Genomic DNA, 22,194 nt, shown 5'->3' on the forward strand with positions numbered 1-22,194 from the left:
TATTTCAAGATTTTCAACTAAGATTTAAGATCATGGCATGACCCGGTTTGATATCAGTACGAAACGTTGAAATTTGCAGTTATTTTTTTGCAGTTTCTTATGTATTATGTTAGTCTTTGAGTGCATTATAAATTAAACTTCATATGTTTTATACTTTCTCAAAGTATTAATAATGAACTTTTAACGACTAATTTTTAAAAACGACGAATTAGTAAGTAACTACCTAATTTACTTCAAAGTTTCGCTAGGCCGACTTTGATATTTTGTCCATCAAGAATATTTTACTGAATTGTGTAAAGCTTTTAGTTAGAAATATGCATAAGAATAACATATACATATATATTTTATTGCTGTGAAGTTAGTTGCTACTCGGATTATTAACGGTTTTATTTTTTTCATTTAGCAGCACTTAGCACCCGTTTAATGATTTTTAATTACATATGAGACTACTTGTTTGTAGACTTTTGCTAGGTAATTTGTTGAGCTTGTTTTTCTATTTTCTGTACTTTTATGTGGTTTACGGTAGAAGTGTATTCATAATGTAAAAGGCCTCCAGCTACCTACTGCATTTATATTCAAAGTAAGTAGCCTAATAGCGTTAAAGGCCGTCGTTTGTGCAACTATTTGTTTTTTTTTGTAAATATTGTATGTGCCTCTTGCAATCAAACATAGGTACTCTCTTTTTATTTAAATTTAGAATGATAATAATAAATAAATAAATATAGCTTGTGTTATTGTAGTAAGATAGCTGTTGAATATTTTTATGAATATAATACACATAAATACTTATAATATACAGATAAACACCCAGACACTGAAAAACAAACATGTTCATCACACAAACCTTTTCCAGTTGTGGGAGTCAAACCCACGGCCTAGGACTCAGAAAGCAGGGAAGCTGCCTACTGCGCCAGTCGGCCGTCAAATGCAATTAAGAGTGATACAATAGATATAGATATTAAACAATTTTTTTTTTTTAAACTGATCACTGATCTGTACTAGGACCGAATACATAGATGTAGTTGTAGAAGTTCAAAAGAAGAGTGCGTATAGTTAAAACCTGCAGGTAAGACATATCTATAATTGTACCAAAAGTTTGGAACAAAATCATAACGTTTATACAATTTTATCTTATCAAAGGAGCAATGCGAGCAACCTGTATGTTTTGTACTGTCTGACACAGCTAGTGGTGCCCATCCGTTGACATTTGTAGATAGGTAGTCTTGCCATACCAATTTGGACATGAATCATAAAACATAAGAATATAACAATAAATGCACGTGAATGTAGTCGAAGTGAAATTTATCACAAAGGTGAAGTGGACTTGATCAAAATTGTGAAGAAAAAGTGCACGATAAAATAACATGAGGAAGAAGGAACGGTACTAATGGGTATGCATTATTAGATTTTTGTTACCGATAACAAAAGATTTGTTTCCATTTTATCATTTTGGAAATCGTTTTAATAGAAGTAACGTCACAATTGAAAGAAACAAAGAGAACAATCGTATGTATTTAAAGTAAATACGAAATCGATGCAGATTTTCGTTTAATAACGATAAAATTCCGTATTTATACTTATTCATCACTAAGAGCATTTACTTATTTGTTCTTTAGTCTATGGTCTATGACCACTGGTCAATGGTCATCCAATGTTTTACTTAAACATATAGTATATTTCTATATAATTATTAACATCTAGGCCAACTTGTCAAGATGGTTTCCTCGAAGAAATCAATGTAAGGCCATATTTGAAACACAAATCGAAATCTTATATACCCAGTTTTTAACCCTTCATAGACTTTCCTATCCTCTTGACCCTTTCGTCACTAGAAAATTAATCTAATAAGAACTCCCACTATTATTCAAAAATATCGTTTGTCATCATTTCTTTCCATAAATTAAGTATAGAGCTTATGCAAGGCAATGAAGTGTACACTATTAATAATTAATAATCTTAAAAAAAGATCATAATCATCTGTAATTAAATAATACATTTAAATTCCTTCTTTTACTTCTTTCCATACTTAATGTTTACAATAGTTAATTTATAATAATTAAGATTAGATTTATTCTTAGGAAGATTAAGTCCAATGAAAATAAATGCATAATTTCTTATTGTATGATACAGTATCTATATTATAAATAATATAAAAAGCATGACTTTCGTAAATATTTTGTTTTATAATGGAATCGCTATTTCTGTAAGTAATTTTGTTCATTTGTTATAATTGTCACGTGTTTGGAATGTGGATTAAGTAATTGTATAATGTTTAAATTTAGTTCGGATTAAAAGTTCCATGCAATAAATCTTATGCTGTAATCTTATCAAATTGTAACGCACCTGAATCACGTATTTTCATTGAACTAGGTAAAGAGTTATAAAAAGAAAGGATTATATAATAACATGTACATTGATTGGAATTGAGTGTTAAAATCAATGATTTGAGTTGTAGATTTAAAGTATATCGACAATAACATATAAAGTAATGCCTTAACTAGTCCTGATACAAATCAAATTGTAACTTTTCAAGAATTTATATAAATGATGACTGGTCGTGGTCGTCATCTCGGTGTTGTGGCTCGCTTGACAATATATAAATGATTAGCTATGAGTTTTTGCAAAAGGAAACACTAGATCCTAGTTGTTGGGGACACTCGCGTTAAAATTGTCCCCGGATTTTTATAAGTTTAATGGAGATCTTAGTGTAGACGCACGTACCTACTGCAGTAAATATTTACGCAAATTTAATACGCACAGCACTTTGTGAAATTCGTGTCAAACCACAGGTTTCATACCTACCTCGTGAATTTTAAATCGCAAGTACGTGTATCTCTACATTATTGGCTATTGCAAGTGTTGGAGATCTGCAAACAAAATGCAGTGTGTCACTTAAAATTACATGCTCGCGATTTTACCTCAATAAATGCCCTGTTGACCCATTGACGGCGACGAATATATTATGCATTAATTTTAATCATTTTAACTTAGTAATTAAAGAGGTTGTAACATCAATGTATAACAATAACACAATCATAAACATCAATATATAAATAGATTTAACCACGATAATAAATGCGGAATGAAATTTTTTCATTATTATATAATCAAAATAAAAAATTCCAGACATTAAAATGTTGATTATTATTGGAACCTTAACTGTAAAACAGAAATAAGCATGGCTGTAGTAGGTCTCCCGACGTGCTCTGTCACAAAAACTCTACACCTCTTCTTTAGCTGAGCATCGTTAAACGATTTATATTTCTGTTTCAGGTTTCATAATTCTGTCGCTGTGGTTATGGCTGCTGCCAGCGACGGTTTTGTTAAGCCCTCTGCCAGATATGGAAGAGGAGCAGGAAGAACCTTGTAGAACTTACACTCATGAAGCTTTGCTCTATCTGGACTGTGCTGAAAGAGGACTAACCGAGTTACCTAGCGGTCTGGATTATAATGTATGAAATATTGTCAACTAATTGTAATATTATAGCCTGGAAATTTGGATGTGCACTCCTATTATTCTCTGGTCCCTGAACTACAACTATGCAAGAAAACATGTCGAGCCATTGCTCTGTGAAACACTAAAACAAATCTATTGCACGGGTACCGTACATTTGCGGTATAAAAAGTCGATGTGCTTTTCCAGACCATATCCACATCTATTCAGTCACTCTGGCTTGATCAAGTAACGAAAAAGAGATCAAAAAGATCTATCCAAACTTTCGCATTTACAATATCTATTTGTATAGATTATCATTTTTTTATATTCAAATGAAAACATCACATAAAATAATAATAAATTTAGTAAGTTGAAAATTACAAGATAAGCAGTTAATAAAATGTGTAAGTATTTTAAGTGTAATTTTTAAATGACCAATTTATTTTTCAGGCTCAAGTCCTGCTCTTGGCTAACAACAATTTTGCCACGTTTCCAGAACAACTTAAAAACTTTCATCAAGTTGAGACTTTAGATTTATCTGGAAATCGCATAACAGGAGCATTACCCAGCTACATCGTTGGCTGGCAGAGAATTAATACACTCAATTTATCTAACAACAACTACGATTCGTGGCTAAGAATCGAAAACACCTTCAATATACAGAAACTGGACCTATCCAAAAATAAGATTAATCGTATTGACGAAGACGCTTTCGTAAGAATGTCACGGCTGGCATATCTCGACTTATCAGAAAATCGTATAAACAATCTACCACTTGGAATATTTGCAAGAGCAACAAGTTTGGAAGTGCTAAGTTTATCCAGAAATTATTTTTCAGAGGTTCCAAAATTTCAGTCACCCTCTTTGAGAATTTTGCGTTTGAGCAATTGTCAAATTACAAGCATAGATAAGGACTCATTATCAGAAATGAACTCACTACTCGAAATAAATTTGTCAATGAACGAAATAGAATCTATACCTGATAATCTAGCTTCAAATTCCTTACAAGAATTAGATTTTAGTTATAATGAGATATCGATGATTAACGACCAGACCTTTTCATCATTACCGCATTTAGCGGTTTTAGATTTGAGAGGTAATGAGTTTAGGGAGGTATGGTCATCCTCATACTTTGCCTCAAACCCATTTTTGAGAGAAGTTCGTGTTAAGGGTAACCGATGGAGCTGTGAAGGCTTCAGAGTCAATTTGCTACTTACATATGAATTTTTAACGAAAGAGCCAGCAAAAGTTAATGACAGAGGATCATTGATTTGTTATTCTCCATCAAATGTGACACAATTGAGTTGGCAGCAAGCGTATATACGTACATGGCATGCCGATGAAAACACTACATCGTCGTACACATTAATGGCTGTACTATTTGGTATGGTCATAGGAACTCTTATCACTTCGTGCGTATGTCGTGGGATCATGGCCTTAAACCCACCCCCTCCACGAGTAACACCCGAAACAACCGCTTTGAATGGAAATGCGACACAGCGCAGAGCTGAATCAGTGGAAATAAGAGTACCATTACGGGAAGAACTACCTCCAAGTTACGACGAGGCTCTCTTAATGCCTCGTTTGAACGCCTCGTTTCACTCACTGCCAGATTTCGTTGATGAAGAAGACAATAATATTAATAATAGTAATAATAATAGAAGGTACAGAAGGTCAAGATCGATCGGCGATTTGACTGAAACGAGACCAAGAGTCCATGACAGACGTTCAGTAAGACGAGTAGTAGACATTAATATAGTTTGATATTGATTGCAAATCAGTGTTTTGTTTTATAGTGTTTTATGATATTTTATTGTATAATTAAATGTACTTCCTAATTTTTAAAAGTGAGCAAAGCATGTGTGATTGGTAAAAATAATTTATACGTAGTTTGTTTAGATAGGATCGCTTATTATTTTAAGTTATTCCATAATAAGCAAAAATAATTAAAAAGAAAATGTTTGGTTCAAAAGTAGTTTTACTTTGCAACTCCTGTCGACATCTAGTGTGACATATTAAAATCACTATGCATACTTGCAGAACTTGCCAACATGGCGACTGGCTTTACTTCGTAGTTATCACCATTGCTGCTAGATGGCGTTGCAGTTTTAGATTTAAATAACATAGAAACCCTTGAGTTTCATCGAATACTTATTATTTATTATCAAATAATTGCCATTAAAAAATAGCAGGTGTCTAAATATTTTTAATAAATATTATGATATAATAGAATAACATGCCGATTCTACAAATACAACTTTATATAACCATCCTACCCATATATTATAATCTCTTTTAAATATTCCATAAGTTGTCTCCTGATACTCTGATAATAATAGTAATATAATGATCAATACCTGTAAGCTGTTACCACACCCACAGTCTCCTTTACCTGATCCTTATCATTATCAATGATAGCACGTCATGCGTTAATTCGGCTCATATAAAGTTTTTTGCTAGATGACGACAGACGTAGACAATTTTAATTGCTAAAAAAAAAGTTATCGAAATCTAGTGTTCCAAACTCCTATTCAGTTTTAATACTTACAAGTTGTGAAAACCAATAATTTTTTTATCATCTGTGAAGTGAAATGAGCGAGTTGATAGTCGCATTCTAACTACAACTGACCACTATATATTTCCCCTATGGTTAATTGAAACTATGTGACTAATTGGTAAGAAACAAAGTGGTACCTTATGAAATTCCTATAAAAATAACAATATACCACCAATTTGATTTCAATTAAGTAGATTCATGATCCTATATCGAAAATATTAGCTTATTTTCTTGCAAACAATAATTTTTAAACCATTTCTATGTACCTATTACTTACACACTTAAGTTAGCGTTCTAGTAATTATAGGTTACCTTCGTATTGATAATATTATAACCAGAAAACCATGTCTATGTTTGAATGGGCCAACGTAGTTTGTACACCAGTGTAACAACCGGGCAAAGCTACTAGTCCCATTTAATTAAAGTATTTTCAAAAACTAACAGTAGGCAACTAGGTATCTAGTAACAGATATAAAATATTTTGTCGATAAACACCTATCATATCAGCCTCTCTTATAAATTATATTAGTCATTCCTATTTTATCATTAACTACTATCTTGTTTATTACAGGAGAAGTGTCTGTACGTATCTTAATGGGTTATAAACTGAGAAATCTTACGTTTGCAGTTCTAAAAGCAGTAAAAGTAGGTATTTATACATACCGACCTAAATTTATATGAACTACAACTTGCCTTTATCAGTACTGATAACAAAGATAAATTTGTTGCAAGTAGATATACATAAAGGTGCTCGCAAATGTTGATATTTATTTTCTAAGTCCAAAATTGGACTTAGAAAATAGCTCCTTTTTGGGCTACTAATTAATACTCGTGACAAGAACATTAAAATAAACTAAGTGCAGGTGTTCAAATATTGTTATTCGTTAGGTTGTGTGTTAGGTGATGGTTGGCTCGCCAAACGCATCTGACGACGCAATACGTTGCGTCGTCAGATGCGTTTGGTGTTGTATTGTTGTCAATGATGAAATTTATTACATTTACAGGTAGTAATGATAGACAGACGTGATGATTCTTTTAAGGACTTCGGAGCTGCTACTGCTAATTTGTCTAGCGAATGCGGGAATGCAGGAATTTTATGAGCGTACAAATGAAATCTGCTTTCTTTGCACTTGCAACACAGACAGAACAAGTGTGGACTGTTCAAATAGAGGATTAACTGATCTTCCTACTGGCATTGATGCTAAGGTAATTTTGATCAATTTTGTTAATTTAAAAAATGTGATATTACCATGCAAGTATAATGTAAGTAATAAATAATTTTATAAATTTTGTAGTTGCACACAAACGTTATATTTTTATCGAATTATTATGTAATTATAAATATTTTTGTAATAAATTAAATATCCATATTGACAATTGAATGGAGAAACGCTACCCTTAATAAGATAATATCCCTAAGTAAAGGGAAAGGCTAAGGGCTAAACGTGAGCAAAGCCACGGGCGAAGATTGTTATTGTAATAAAGTTTTTTACTTCCCTTTCAATAAAACTGTAAATGTTTAATTAAATTGAAACTTTTAATATTTAATTTTCAGGTCACCAAGTTGAATATATCAAGCAATGATATCTCCACATTTCCGGAAAATATATTCAAGCTTAATAACCTTATTTCTTTGGACATAAGTAACAATCAGTTGAAGGAATTGTCGGAAAATGCATTACAAAATCTCACTTCTTTGGAAATTTTAAATTTATCAAAAAACCGTTTTGAGTCATGGCTCAGTTTAAATCCTAATGAGGTACTTAAAACAGCCACCAATCTTAAAATATTGGACTTATCTGGAAATAAGTTCAATTCAATGGCAAATTTGGCAAATCAAGAACTGCTTATAAGTCCTTCGTTAGAAACACTGATTTTAGATAACTGCGAAATAGATTCTATTCATGGAAGATCACCACTAAGCGGTCTTAATAATATTAATGTTTTAAAAATGAACCATAATCCTTTATTGAGGATTCAAAATCTTATATCACCAACTTTGAGGAGCCTTTATATAAGCAATTGTCAGTTGAGTTATATTAATCATAATGAACTGTCTTACTTACCTTCTTTAGTGTATTTAAAAATTTCACATAACTACCGATTACAGTTACCTTCTTCAGCTAATTTTTTGTTCTCTAGTTCCTTGCGATATTTGGATATCTCTTACTGCAATATTTTTAAGCCAAATTTATTTGGATTCCCAAATCTTAGAAAAGTTATTATTAATCATAACATGATACGATATTTGAGGAGCAATGAGTTTATAAATAACACAAAATTAGAATATTTGGATCTTTCAAATAACAATATTGGATCTTTTAAAAGTGATACTTTTCGGGGGCTAACTATGATCAGATATTTAGATTTATCCTGGAATGAAATTGCGCAAATACCCGAAGACAGTCTTTTAGAGATGCCCTCGTTGACTCAAATTAAACTAGCTAGGAACTATCTCAACAGAGTTGGTCACATAAAATCCACCTCATTATCTGTACTTGACTTGAGTTCTTGTGAAATTAGTATTATTGGAAAAGATTCGCTTGAAGGATTTCCTTCACTAGTGGATTTAGATTTATCACATAATCTGCTGTCTCATATTCCGGACAGCATCTCTTCTAACACCTTGAAATATTTGAACTTGAATTACAATAGATTAAGTTCTGTAAGTAATTACACTTTTTTTATGTTACCTCGTTTAAGTGGGCTCAGTGTAATCGGAAACAGATTTACCAATATTTGGAGCAGAACGTTTTTTGATTCCAATCCATATTTAGATAGACTTGAACTAAGTGACAACATGTGGAGATGCGATTGTACCGATAATAACATGTTCGACTTTTATGAATATATTACATTGGAGCCAAATAAAAAGGATGAATCTTACAACCTTATATGCAACAGTCCTGTAACCTTCATAGGACAAACATGGCTAGAAGCATGCTATTTTGTGTGGAACCCTGGTGAAAGAGTGGGGAATGCAGATAATTTGATATGGTTCATAATTGTTATGATAGTTGGGCTTTCGTTATGTATTATACTTATTAACACCATAAGAAGATCTATGAATCGTCGTTTAGCAGCAATGCAAACTGAGAGAGAACGACAAGTTGAAGAAGCTAGAGACAGATTGAGACAACTAAGAATTAGGGCAGAGCAAGAAGCGTTATGTAACACACCAGATCCAAGAGATCTTATAGCACCACCATCATATGACGAAGCTCTTTCTATGCCTAAACTAAATGTCTCATGTCAGTCCCTTAATGAAACCGGCACAGGGAAAACTAAACGAAGAAGGGGCCGGAGGAAAACTAAATCTAGTGGTGATTTATTAGAAGAAACTGATAGAAATGGCGATGTACCTGTATTAGATGACATAGAATTAGCTGAAACTACTTATGATAAAAATAAAAGGCGACGAAGGAGAAACAGAAGGTATGGTAGCCATGAAATAGCAGAATTAGATCAAAGTCCAGGGGCAAGACGAAGACGAATGTCGGAATACAATACAGAAGATGATAGTGTAATAGAAGTCGAAGCAGAGTTGGAAAGACCACTTCGTCCCAGAATTCGACGGTTTTCTGATGAAAATCAACCAAGAGAGAGTGATTTTTGAATGTCTTATTGCATTTTAAGTTTAATGGCTTACTATTTATGGATTAAGTTTATTATATAAGGTAATATCCATAGTAATTTATTGTAAAATTATTTTATACTCGTAGGTTCAAATAATATTTTAGGAGCTGTAAATATAAAACTTCTAATGCTTAATTTGATTTCATCAGAAAAATTAAAGCCTGAAGACTATCTGTCCGTCCATCCGTCGATGCTTCTGAGTACAGAAGTATTACACATTTACTAATATGCAATTTAGTAGATAGATGTTTAATTGATTTCACTTACTTTTGAGAAGTCTTTATAGGCGTATACTTTTAGTATTACTTACTAACCTTATCCCACCTTTTGCTAATTTTAAGAAGCACTGGAATTCAAAACAAATAGGAAATATCATCCTCATCATATTAGGCACAGATGCACAGAGCCACAGACCTTTTCTCTTATTGGTAACAGGGTTGTAAACCTAAATGTTATAGATATTTACAGATATTAGCTACCAATATCTCTTCTACTATCATAATTTTGTTTGAAATTATTTAAAAATTTTAAAATATTGAAAGCCAATTTTGGTTAACTTGTACAGAAACACAAATTAAGAATAAAAATACTTTTGTAATGAATATACTGTTACATTAATTATTTATATTTATTCTTCCCAATCCAATTACAAAGAAGTGATAAAACATTATTTTATCCTGCTACTGTGAATCTCTGAGTATAGTAAATTTTCAAATGTTATGTCGTTTTACCACTTATTAAAGAAAATTCCTCTTTTATCTAACGCTATGTTAACCACACTAAGTAAGGAAGCGGCCACAGAGTGTGTGATTAGGTTTTATTTTTAGGGGAGAAAATTATTCCTTCGGACTTTGGTCTACTATAGAGCGTGTCCAACTCGCACGGACTAAAACAACCGGTGTTGTTACATGTCAATACGAAGTTACAATTAACAATACTTTATGTTGACATAACATACATTAAGGTAATAAAACAGCACAAAGTTTCAATTAACGCTTTATATCATTCAAAATAAAATTACATCAGTTATAAATCTCTTTACATAGAAATACTTTATTGTTCTGTTTTGATCCTTCATTACTTTGTTGTAAGTTTGGTTCTAATATAAATTTTAAAATGTCGATAAATAAAAATGAAAAAATTAAAACAAGTCATCATAAGCAGAGTGATACAGGAATTAAACATCTCTTACTAAAAAGGTAAAATAATTTCAAATAATTATCCAAAGAAAATAATGTACCAAGAATAACCTATTTTCCTTCATACATATTACCCTAATAGCATGTGTTACTTAAAATAAATGGTATCACAATCTTATATAACTAATAATTTAATAAAATTACTCATAAGGAACTTATGCTTAGACCGCAGAAAGGACGAATATAGATTTATTCGTACTTTCATAATAGGAAATTCTAGGATGATAGACTACAACCAGCTAAACCATTCGTTGCTTAATGTTGCCGATAGTATATATTCGGGATAAAATAGGTAAGTACACAACCATTGACAACTCAAGAATTGTACCAAAACCGAAATAAAATACAATACTAGATTGTACAAATTGTGTTACCAACAAACTATTTTTAACAAGTTGTTCTTCATAATAATTAAAACAATTTTTACATCTATATATAATGAACATGGCAACATTTTACATGTATAAAAAATATTTCTATTTACCGCGCAATATGCTCTCATAAATATATCTAAACCACTAAACAGTTACAATAAAGGCACTGTCGACTACAAACACACTTTGGCAGTACTTAATACAGTCAATATCTTCATACAACTCGTAGAGTCCCCATATGAACGCATCCTACTTCCCACACAAGTTCCAGCACTGGATAATCACAGAATTTAGCCAATAGTGAAGTGCTTGATAAGTGACACCTTGGATATAAATTGTTCTTATTCTGCCTAATAAAAAATAATTTCAAGTAGTTGACTTTGACGTGTTTCCATCTAATGTTGGTATAATAATTATATCTCCAGCATTAGACCTACTTCTAGTGACTAGCACTGGAGTTTTTGGCTTAGGTGTTTCCGTCATTTTAATCCGTACTCGACCCATATCTGGTGAATATACAGGTACATATTCATGGGCTGGTGATAAGTAGGAATCAGCAATAGGATCTCCATTGATAAGCGGTTGAGATACGTCTAAATCTAAGTTACTATTTAGTCTCGGATTGTCATCATCATTAATAGGGACAAAAATATCTTCACTAGACAAAGAGTTGGTATCTTTTCTGGAACTAGCAATCCCTGGTTCTGAATCAAACGAAGTTTCTTGTAGTGGAACTTGGTTTTCATGTGCTAAATTATTATCTATTGAACTGCTTTTGTTTTGATTTGTATCATGCGGACTATCGGTTCTCTCTTCTTCTCGTTTGATACCATTAACAACATCTCCATTTTCTCCTTTTTTCTGAAGTGACTCGTGTGTAGGTACAAGTTCGTATTTACCGTTAACTTTTCTTTCTACTGAATTTTCTAATGGAGCTGGTTTGCCTAATAACGATTTGTTCATATCTACCATCTCCTTCGAAGCCTTTTCCACGTCCCGTTTTTGTTGCCTGAGGATTCTTCGATCTCTTCGTTTCCTCATTTGCCCTTTCGTGATTGCAAATCCAATTAACCCTACTAGTAGAACGATAATCAAGGCAATACACACATATGTACCAGTTTTATGGGTAACTACGTTTTCTTCGCTGGGAGGAGCTTGACCAAGGACTTCAGAGGCCTGAGTAACACGTATTTGTTCAGAAACAGTAGTATCGCGAGTAACTTCTGAAGGAACGGAGGCTACTGTTATAACTTCGGGATCCGGTTTTATATGCCAATCAGGCCCACCTTTATAAACGGTAGGAGTTTCCGGTAAGGGATACTCCAGTTCGGTTATGTTAGTCTCTTCATCTTTAAATATTTTATGGACTGGATCGGGGCTTAAGTCTTCAACTATAGTAGTTGTGGTTTCTATGATACTTTGTGTATGATCATCATAATCAAAAGGAAAGAAGCCAGACCCTTCACCAGAGCCTTCTATTGGATCATCAGCTGAGTTAACATTGTGCGCAGACAACAATTCTTCAGAATATAATATTTTATGAACAGAATCTTTATTTAACTCGTTGGTAATAGAAGTAGTTGTCTCCAGATTACTATCTGTATGATCTTTAAAATCAAGATTTATAGAACTGGAGAAACCAGATCCTTCACCCGAACCATCGATCAGATCATCGTTTTCGTTACCATTTGTAGCAGATTTTTCGGTACTGTATTCAAGTATTTTATCTTTTTCATCCTCACCTGATCCCTCTATTTCATCTCGCGAAGGTGATAAAAAGCGTTCTACTTTCATGAATTGTAGACTATCATCATCTTCTCCTAAATCCGTTCCGTGAACTATTTTACCATCATCTAAATCACTATCGGCTACTAAAGGCATTGATTTTAAGGCGGTACTTTCTTCGCCTATTCGCACAGCATCAATCGGCTCGTCCCCCATCATCATATCCATAAAGTCTGGTTTAGATACTTTGCAGATATCCTTTGTTTTCAATTCTAGCCAAGATCGACCTTTTAAACGGGATGGGGTTCGACACTTCACACTATCAATATACACATTAGCTGCCAATAATCGATTTCTACTAACGATATTATCGCACGAGCAGTCAAGTGGATTACCTTCTAGCTCTAAGTGTTCCAAACTGGGTAAATTCCCTAAATCAGATGGCACATCTTTTAATAGATTTCCGGTTAGATCTAAAGAACTAACACTCACAGGAAGGTATTTTAGTGAAATCTTTTGAAATCGATTATGTGCGAGATTCAGGTGGACTAATTTTTTCGTATTGTGCAAAAATTTATTTAATTCTGTAAGTCCATTAGTAGAGAGATCTAGTGTTACCACTTCGGTTAGTTTATCCAACTCGTGGGTAATTTTGGTGATATTATTATGTGATAGATCAAGAATATTAATATTATGATGCTTCTGTCGAAGAGTGTATTTGTAGAGTTGTAGTAGGTTACTGCAGGTGACACGATGAAGGCCGTCACGTGTAGTGCTGCAAACACAGCTATCGGGACAGACGGCCGCCAACGTTGGCGCCAGAAGTATTGATACCGCAAGAAGATAGGTATACGCAGGAAGCCTCGCCATCTTGGTCGTTACAGGTCACCTGAAAATAAGAAATAAAATACATTATTAAAAGGGCTACATTCAACATATCACTAAGTTGTATTGTGCTACACTATAGTGATAATTCAATTATGGTCGATAGGTATTGAATTTTCTGTGGGATAATCATGTCAATAGTCATTGGCTTGATTAAATTAAATATGGGTGACATTCAATATTCAGTTACAACCGCAAAATTTGTCGTGGTACAGATTCTGTAAAAACAATTTTAATAATATATTATATTAACAAACATTGATAACAAATTTATATTATAAGCTTAACTATATTTTAATTTCAATAGTAAAGTTATACTTCATTTTGGTGGCTCCGCTCGCGTTATTTTTGATTTTGATTTGTCACCATAAATTTAATACAAACTTTAAGCTCTAATTTTTCTACTTTATAGCATGAATTTTCAATGAGCCTCTCAACGTTCAATAGCCAGTTTGCCAAATTACAACCTCATCCGCGATCCCCAGTCTGTCAGTCGGTCTGTCGGTAATTCTGTCGTTCGGTCGGTCAGCCAGTCATCTGTCAGTTAGTCGTCTTCCAGCCAGCCAGTCAGTCAGTCAGTCAGTCAATAACAACAGATAAAAAAAAAAGTGATTACTATGAAAGGTTCACCTTAAGACATAATGTGATACAATCAAAGTCAATATGAATATGTTGAATTTGGTCTGTAAACAACTGAATTTTCCTCCTCCTTGTGAAGTTTAAAGTATTATCCTTATAAAAATACTAAACCTATCAGTTTTTACTAATTATACTTCAAAACTGTAGAAAAAAAAACACTCATATACGAAATAGCTTGTAACAGCTGGCATGAAATCGCATTGTACGTGGGTGAAGCACAATTTGAAATCAGTTTCTATTTGTAGCAACATAATAACATCCTCGGTGCACTTGGCCGGCGCTCGCCACCAGAAGTAGTTCAATGTTAGCGACAGGAAGATGGTTGTTAACCGTTTGTGCAAATGCCGTCACACCGTCTTCGCGGAGTTCTTGACCATAAGTGGGGGATTGCGCAACACAACAGGACACACTATGTTATTGGAGTCCTATGCAGTGAAATGTATACTTTACGAAGAAAAATTGCAAAAAAAATTACGTTGTACAGTCAGCGTCTCCTGAGGATAATGGTGTGAGGATAGACACTTGATACATTATATACAAACAAAATCTATCCAATACGAATTTGTGTACCTATGTACAAAGTGCACACAACAGCCTGAAGATACTCCAGTAAGGATATCTTTGAGTGGTTGGTAATCAAGGTCCTTAAAGCTCAGGCCTCAGACCATGAGAGATTCAAGTCAAGGGCCAACTTGTAGGGGAATAAAAACAGATGTTGGTTAAAGTTATCAGATAAAGCAGATGTTGCTTTTTTTTTTCTGTATGGTAAGTGATGATGCAATCTGAGATGGTAACGGGCTAACCTGTTAAGGATATAGTTATAAGCCATACCCCTATTCGGTTTCCACGCGAAATCGTACACGATCGCAAAATAAATTGGCGTCTCGTCTAAGTCGTTTGTCTAGGCCAAGTTTGAGATCTTATAAATTGTATAAAACCAAAGTGGCAAAGTGCTCTGAACCTGGTTTGTCGGGATGGACATTTATTGATAGTAGGTCAGTGCAATCATTTTATTGAGGACCTGTGTCAATGCAAATCTAGACCGAAATAAGACTTAAGTTCGTCCGTTCAAATAGTTTGCAGGGCACCCACACGCTACTGTGTAACTATGTGAAAATAAAGAAATCTGTACTTTATTAAGTTTATTGCTTACATTAATATAACAGGATTAAAATTAGGTTTTACATTAATGTAACAGCGGAGAATCAAAATTCCTAATTAATCATCTGAATCCTCCGAATTGCAACGTACTAATTACACTGTAGGTGTACAGTTCGTACAAACTTTGAAGTTTTCGGCGCCGGCCTGTCGGCATAATATAAGTATGAGTTGTATAAGAAGTTTAAACGCGCGGGATGAACGAAACATTTCCTAAGCTATTCTAAGACCTACGATTGAAAGTTTATCAAAAATCTGTTTATCCATTTTAGAACCATCTATAAAGAGTACCATCCAAAATTTGCACTTGGATAGTTTTATACCACCATGCATTATTTCGGGATAAAGAATAATCTATGGACATCTCTGGCCCATAAGCTAATCTCTATGCAAATCCCTTTAGTGCTATTATCCCTTTAACGACCTTACTTATCCTCACGGAGTGATTTCGTATTTAAACAAAATCTTATTAAAAGTTTCTCATTAAAAAAATATATTATATATTCAAGCCTCTAAAAAATTTTTCTTTTTTTTTATTATATATATAATATATTTAGGTCAATTGGATCATGGGTGCCTATAAAGTGTTAATACATTTTGTTTTCTATTATTGTGACTAGTAAATTCGACACGTGAACTCTTATATTTCGAAACGCATTTCTGGTCTAAGAACCACAGCAAACTTCCCGGTTAGAACACAAGCATATTACAAAATAAAAAAAGTGATTATAAGTCTTCAACCCGTGACTTAAGAAAGAAACACGTGACTTGTTTTGTTTCATCAGGTGATGTATTTTAACGATAAATTTACTACACGATTTCATAATGCCAACAAACTGTGGATTAAGTAATTTGACGAGAATTCGTGTTTTAAATTAATTAAGCATACCTTCGCGTAACTGTGAAATACGTAGTAGGTATTGTACGCTGCTTGTTTTATTTATTATCATGAATGCATGAAGTTATCTGCTAAGATATAATCTATTTCTACGAGTACTTATGAGGTATCCTTTTAGGTTAGGTTAGGGTTATCCCCGGTATGTATCTAGCTTTTCGGAGTTATGAGCGTCTAAATATCACTTGCAACAACGGTAAAGGAGAGTATGGTGGTAAAACTACATGGTTGAGAGTTCTTCATTATGTTCTCAATGACGTAAATGAAGTTCACCAACCAGAACCTGGTCAGCATGGTGGAAAACGGCCTGAACCCTTCTCATTCTGAAAGGAGACTGCCCTTTTGCCCTGCCCACTTTTAAGGTTATTTTCGATTTAGTCATCATCATATCAACCAATGGACTCCACTATTGGGCATAAGTCAAACGGCTAGTTGGAAACGAGGTACCAGGACACCAGCAATGACAAGTATTACTTAATACTATGTTTAGAGAAATTATTATAATTTCAAATAACCTCTTTTAATTTTCAATTAAAATAAACCTTAAATTCACAACCCTACCTAATTGCAATGATTTGCAATCGCATTTACACGTGTACATGGGTGTGCTTATGAATGTGTGTGTGAATTATTATGCTAATATTATCTAGGAGCAGTTTGCTGTTGCCATACCATTTGACCTTAAATGAACTGTTGATGTTATGGTTGTCACTGCGAAATTTTTGTCACAAAAACGTGGCATAACGTCGTATAAGTTAAGTCGTTTTGTGTCATACTTTTAAATTAACCACATTTAAAATATAAAAGTGCGACAGACACTGCATTGCCATTCCAACGTTATGCCTTGTTTATTAAAATCGAGATAAATAAATACGATTATCTATTCCATAGTAAAACTTATACACTGTAAGGCATTTTATCCATTTAGAATGAACCCTGTATCAACATATTGAGTGACAACTCTATACAAATTTCAATGGCACGATTCACGTCAGCACGTAAAGCGGTATTATGGCGCGATTATGGAGCATTTGATACTTTGAGGCTGACGAGAAGCTGAAAGCTTTATCATGATATAATCTACGTGAGTATGTTCCTATGTATCTAGTTTGTTGTTTTTTTTTTCATCTCTATCTTTAAAAAGACTTGCTTAAGCTGTAGTCTCGACTCAAGTCCACGTCAACCCGAGTTTTCTTTTCTTAAAAAAATCCCTCGGAAACCGTTAATGTTAATTTCTCTCTATACCTATCAATGAATAATTTCACAAATATTTGTTTGTTTATATGGGTCACTAATGCTACATACTTTAATTCCCATGTGATTTTCCGGGCTAAAATGTGGTCCATCTCCCGGACGAGAAACTAATATTAGGTGCCAAATTTCGTTTAGATCGACTTACTAGACATAGGTATAAAAACAATCAAACAGCATTCTGTCCCATTTACAATATTAGTATAGATGGATGAAGTTTCGCATTAATAAATATGTAACAGGTACATTATTGAAGCAATTTGTTCACAGTATATATCGCGGCAAACTCATCAAGTGGATTGTATTAGACTCTTCCGTCTGCGGTTTATAGTTTATACCACTTCTATTGGCCTTGGCTCTGCTTTTAGACAGAAAAGATACGTATTATCTAATTTATTTACCCTCAATAGTTTACTATTTGATAGATATATAATACAGAGCTGATAATGAATTTAAATGATAAAAACATTTTAAATTAAATTTCTGATTTGTTTGTTATGAGGAATTGTAGTTTTCCTGATATTAAATAGAAACCATTGTTAAGTTTTTTTATAATTTAAGTAACTTTTTATGTAAAAAAAATTATATTCTTAACAATGCGACTTCCATAGGCGGAAGTGTTTAAATCATTTATTTATATACATTAACTTTAATTCAATAGTTTATTATTTTTTTTTCCAATTGTTTTCATTGTAGCCTGGCGTAGGCCAATTATGGGACAATAATAGCATATAGGATCGATACACTCTTATTGTTATGTCTCCCTACTAGAGAACAAACTGCTATTGCTTTTATTAAAATCATAACAATGCTTAGGTTTTTTTTTTGTTCGATGAAGAATCAAATTTAAGATGATTCTTTAGTAATGAAAAATATATATATTTTTTTTTAGTTTTCAATTAGTTAATTTAAGCAATTAAAATGTCCCTAGCTTCAACGGTGAAGGAAAACGTCGTGAGGAAACCTGCATTCCCGAGAGTTCTACAAAATGTTTTCAATGACGTGTGAATTCTACCAACGTGCATTTGGACAGCTGCGCGGAAGATTAAAGCCTACACTGTTCTCATTCGTAAGTCGGTAATGGATTGATGGTTACAATAATAAACACAAACTGGCCTTTTAAATTTACAGGTCAATAAATATCGACTAAAGGCTGTATTGATAATGATGAAACTATGACTCACTTAAAGGTCGATGCAACGGATATGCAAACTGCACCGGATGACCGTGGCCACTGAAACGGTGCCGTATATGTATGCCGTTAAGATAACTGCAAAATGACCATTGCAACTTGTTTTGACATGTTTCATTAGTTAGTGTAGTTAACATTAATAAAGCTAATTTACAAGCTTTGTGGGTTTGTATGGAAGATATAAAATTATGCACAAAAGAACATACTCGTGCACATAACTAGATATGATGCACTCATAAAATACCTAATAAGGATTAGTTAAGAAAGATTTGAAGATCGAATTTTCATAGGCCTTCTTTATATTTGGTATAATAAAATAAATACGTACTCAGAGGACTTATTAAAAAGTTAAATTATATTTTTTTTTCAAGTGTGTTTCAAATGTTACGTGCAAAAATCAAACTATTTATCCACATTGCAATCATTTCTAACAATAAGTTAGTAGGTATATGCTCAAATTTAAATATAACTTTCGTAACTCCCAGGTTTTGCGTTCGTGAAGTGGACCTATTAGAACAAATTGTTTTGTGAAATAATTTTCGCAATAATTTGTAAGATGACAGTTGAGATGGTTTCATATTTTTCAAAATTTCTGACCACGTTAAGATATTTTCTATATTGCAATAAGTAAGTATAAGCTCAAATTCAAGTCTATTAAGTAACTAACAGGTTTTAACTACGTGCAGTGGAACTATTAATACATCATTATTCATTATGTAACCAATTGTTTTCTGAAATAAATTTTCGCAACCAACTGCTAGCGAGATAACAGCTGATACGGTTTCATTTTAAAGTTCAAACAAAAGGTCACTAGAACCAGACGAACTGACGCCCGTATCAGTAATTCCGAGAAAACCTGTTGCTCGGGAAATTTATTCTCACATTGACACAAAATATCACAGCATATTAATCAAATCGCTAGTTAGAACTCTTGGATCTTGGCCTCACCATTTCGAAACCAGGAAAGTGAATATAATAAGAAACCAAATATTATTTACACTGACTAGCGGACGCCAACAATTTTGTCTTGGCCGCTAAATATGTTCTAGAAAGAAAACTAAATGCAAAACCAAAATCAATTAAAACCAAAACACCGCAATGAGCTAATCTTTGGAATTGGAATTTTTAAACTAACCGAATGCCAAAATAATTTTCATGAATTGATGCGCTTTAAGATGGACTTAATTCCCAATTTCACCCGTTTTGGGGTAGTATTCTTAAAAACTGTGAACTTAAAATTACTTTTTTTAAACAAAAAGCCCAAATACTTAGTTTAATGGATATAAATTGAAAGTGTCAGACATCCATGCAAACTTTCTTACGCTGTTTAATCCTCCATTGTTAAATGTAAAAGTCGTTTTTTTTAATATTATGGTTTAAGAAGAATATTCTTTCGAGAATCCAAATTTCTACGATCAGTTATTTGGGCTATGAGTGTTCTGCCAGTCTTTCAGAACAAAGCCTTTTATAGTAACAGAAGAGAACAATGTATCACAATATATCTAGCTATTCACATACAAGAGAATCGTTTACTGGGCATGGTGTTCTCTCTTATAGGAGGTTATTATAATTACTAGTTTAGGATGCCCAATTTATAACCTATACTAAAATATAATAATATTCATCAAATTATTAGTGATGTATTTAAAAAAAAATGTTTTTTTTAATTTGTTAATAGATACTTTGGGAACTATAGTTCAAGAAACGCAGTTCTAATAGAGCCAGCTTAATGAATGGAAATTTATTTTTCTCATCTCGTCACGTGGGATTTACCTGTGCGTTATTTCCACTAAATCGTTACGCCAACCGATTTGAAGGCTAAATCTTGACGTCACTTGACCTTTTTTGTTACCTCATTCTTATATATTTAACCGTAAAAAAATATCCATTTACTCCCTTAATTAGTTTATGTTTATACTCATGTTATGTTGTTTATAAACACTAAAGTTGAAAATATTTAAAAACTATGGACCTAAATTTTTAGTCAATTTATAACTAACAAAATAAAACTCTAAATCTAAAGACAAATAACACGTTTTAGACAAGAAAATCCCACTTTTAATTAAGGTATATTGTTTATAAACACTAAAGTTGGAAATATTTGAAAACTATGGACAAAAATTTTCAGTCAATTTATAACTAACAAAATAATACTCTAAATCTAGAGACAAATAACACGTTTTAGACAAGAAGATCCTGCTTTTAACTCTGATCTATGCACTTGCATTTCATTCGAGAATGTTTTTATTTTTCTCCCAAGTTATTATACTCATAGTTTGCTTTAATTTATTTGCAGTTAAGTCATAAAGCTTTGCATAATTGTAATAGATTGCCATTTTCTTATAAAGTGAAATCTTGAATACAACGCTCTATTTGGCGTTTCTATTTGCAATGTAACTGGACCCTGGAACGAGATTCTATACACACGAGCACTCAACTGAGAACTCAGGAATTGGATACGAATCAATTTTACTCAAACATACAAAATGGGAACTAGATATCCCGCTTACTAGGAAGATAGTCATAGGTGTGGAACTTATTTTCTTATGCAATTTGTAATAGCATGCATTGCAGAGTAAGCAATTTTTAAATTAATTTTTCCTATTGTAAAAATTTAAATAATTCGGAATTGAATTCCCGAAAAGTATCCTATTGGTGGTTACATTCGTTCTGCAAATGTCTCTATATATATTTAAAAAAATAAAACTCACACAAATTTATTGTAGTTAATTGGCCACTTACCAAAATATTTGGGATTAGTTAATCTAAAGCACAGAATTTAGTATTAGCAAAATTTGAAACATTATTTGAAATCACATTTAGTTGGTTGGTTTCACCGACGCCGTTCTAGCCTGGAACTACTAACTAGATTCATCCTTCAATTGCCAGGGCAGGTATTTACTTAATTTATATCTGATCCGCATATTAAAACAAATGTCATGATTCAAATAAGTGTCTCCTCATTATCTCAATTGTTTTGCGGTTTTAATACAGACAATTTCAAAGTTGGTAAAAAATAATCAATACTACTATTAAAAACGCGAAAGTGTGTCTATACATGCACACATGCAGCTTGCATTCTGGACACGAACATAGAATAATATTTATCCCGGAAAAGCTGGTGGTATAAGTACCGGTGGGATTTTTTACATATTTGCATAGAAAAGTTTAATCTTGAAGAAATTACGCACATACTTTGATTCAAATAAAACCGGGATACATTTTATCCCGGGAAAATAAAGCGTTC

At 32.9% G+C, this 22,194-nt stretch overlaps 2 protein-coding genes across 2 annotated transcripts in view; one reads left to right on the top strand and one right to left on the bottom strand.

Moving 5' to 3' along the window:
- Window positions 1-1,198: 1,198 nt before the first annotated feature.
- Window positions 1,199-9,655, top strand: LOC120634223. The gene is made up of 5 exons (XM_039904697.1): window positions 1,199-1,391; window positions 3,274-3,452; window positions 3,887-5,194; window positions 7,011-7,199; window positions 7,549-9,655. The coding sequence occupies exons 1-5, from the start codon at window positions 1,388-1,390 to the stop codon at window positions 9,607-9,609; spliced, it is 3,741 nt and encodes a 1,246-aa protein (XP_039760631.1). The 5' UTR covers window positions 1,199-1,387; the 3' UTR covers window positions 9,610-9,655.
- A 954-nt stretch (window positions 9,656-10,609) lies between these two features.
- LOC120628352 (protein windpipe) overlaps window positions 10,610-22,194 on the bottom strand; it is a 61,206-nt gene continuing 49,621 nt past the window's right edge. The window contains exon 3 of the mRNA XM_039896679.1: window positions 10,610-13,816. Coding sequence (XP_039752613.1) covers window positions 11,569-13,797 — 2,229 coding nt within the window. The 5' untranslated portion in view covers window positions 13,798-13,816 and the 3' untranslated portion in view covers window positions 10,610-11,568. The remainder of the gene's footprint in view (window positions 13,817-22,194) is intronic.

Source organism: Pararge aegeria, chromosome 2, assembly GCF_905163445.1.
Source record: "Pararge aegeria chromosome 2, ilParAegt1.1, whole genome shotgun sequence".
NCBI lineage: Eukaryota > Metazoa > Arthropoda > Insecta > Lepidoptera > Nymphalidae > Pararge > Pararge aegeria.

Excerpts from the sequence above, each read along its gene's own strand:
- LOC120634223 (XM_039904697.1), top strand. Across the intron at positions 3,453-3,886 it reads CTAGCGGTCTGGATTATAAT|GCTCAAGTCCTGCTCTTGGC; the intron begins GTATGAAATATT and ends TTTATTTTTCAG. Across the intron at positions 7,200-7,548 it reads CTACTGGCATTGATGCTAAG|GTCACCAAGTTGAATATATC; the intron begins GTAATTTTGATC and ends TTTAATTTTCAG.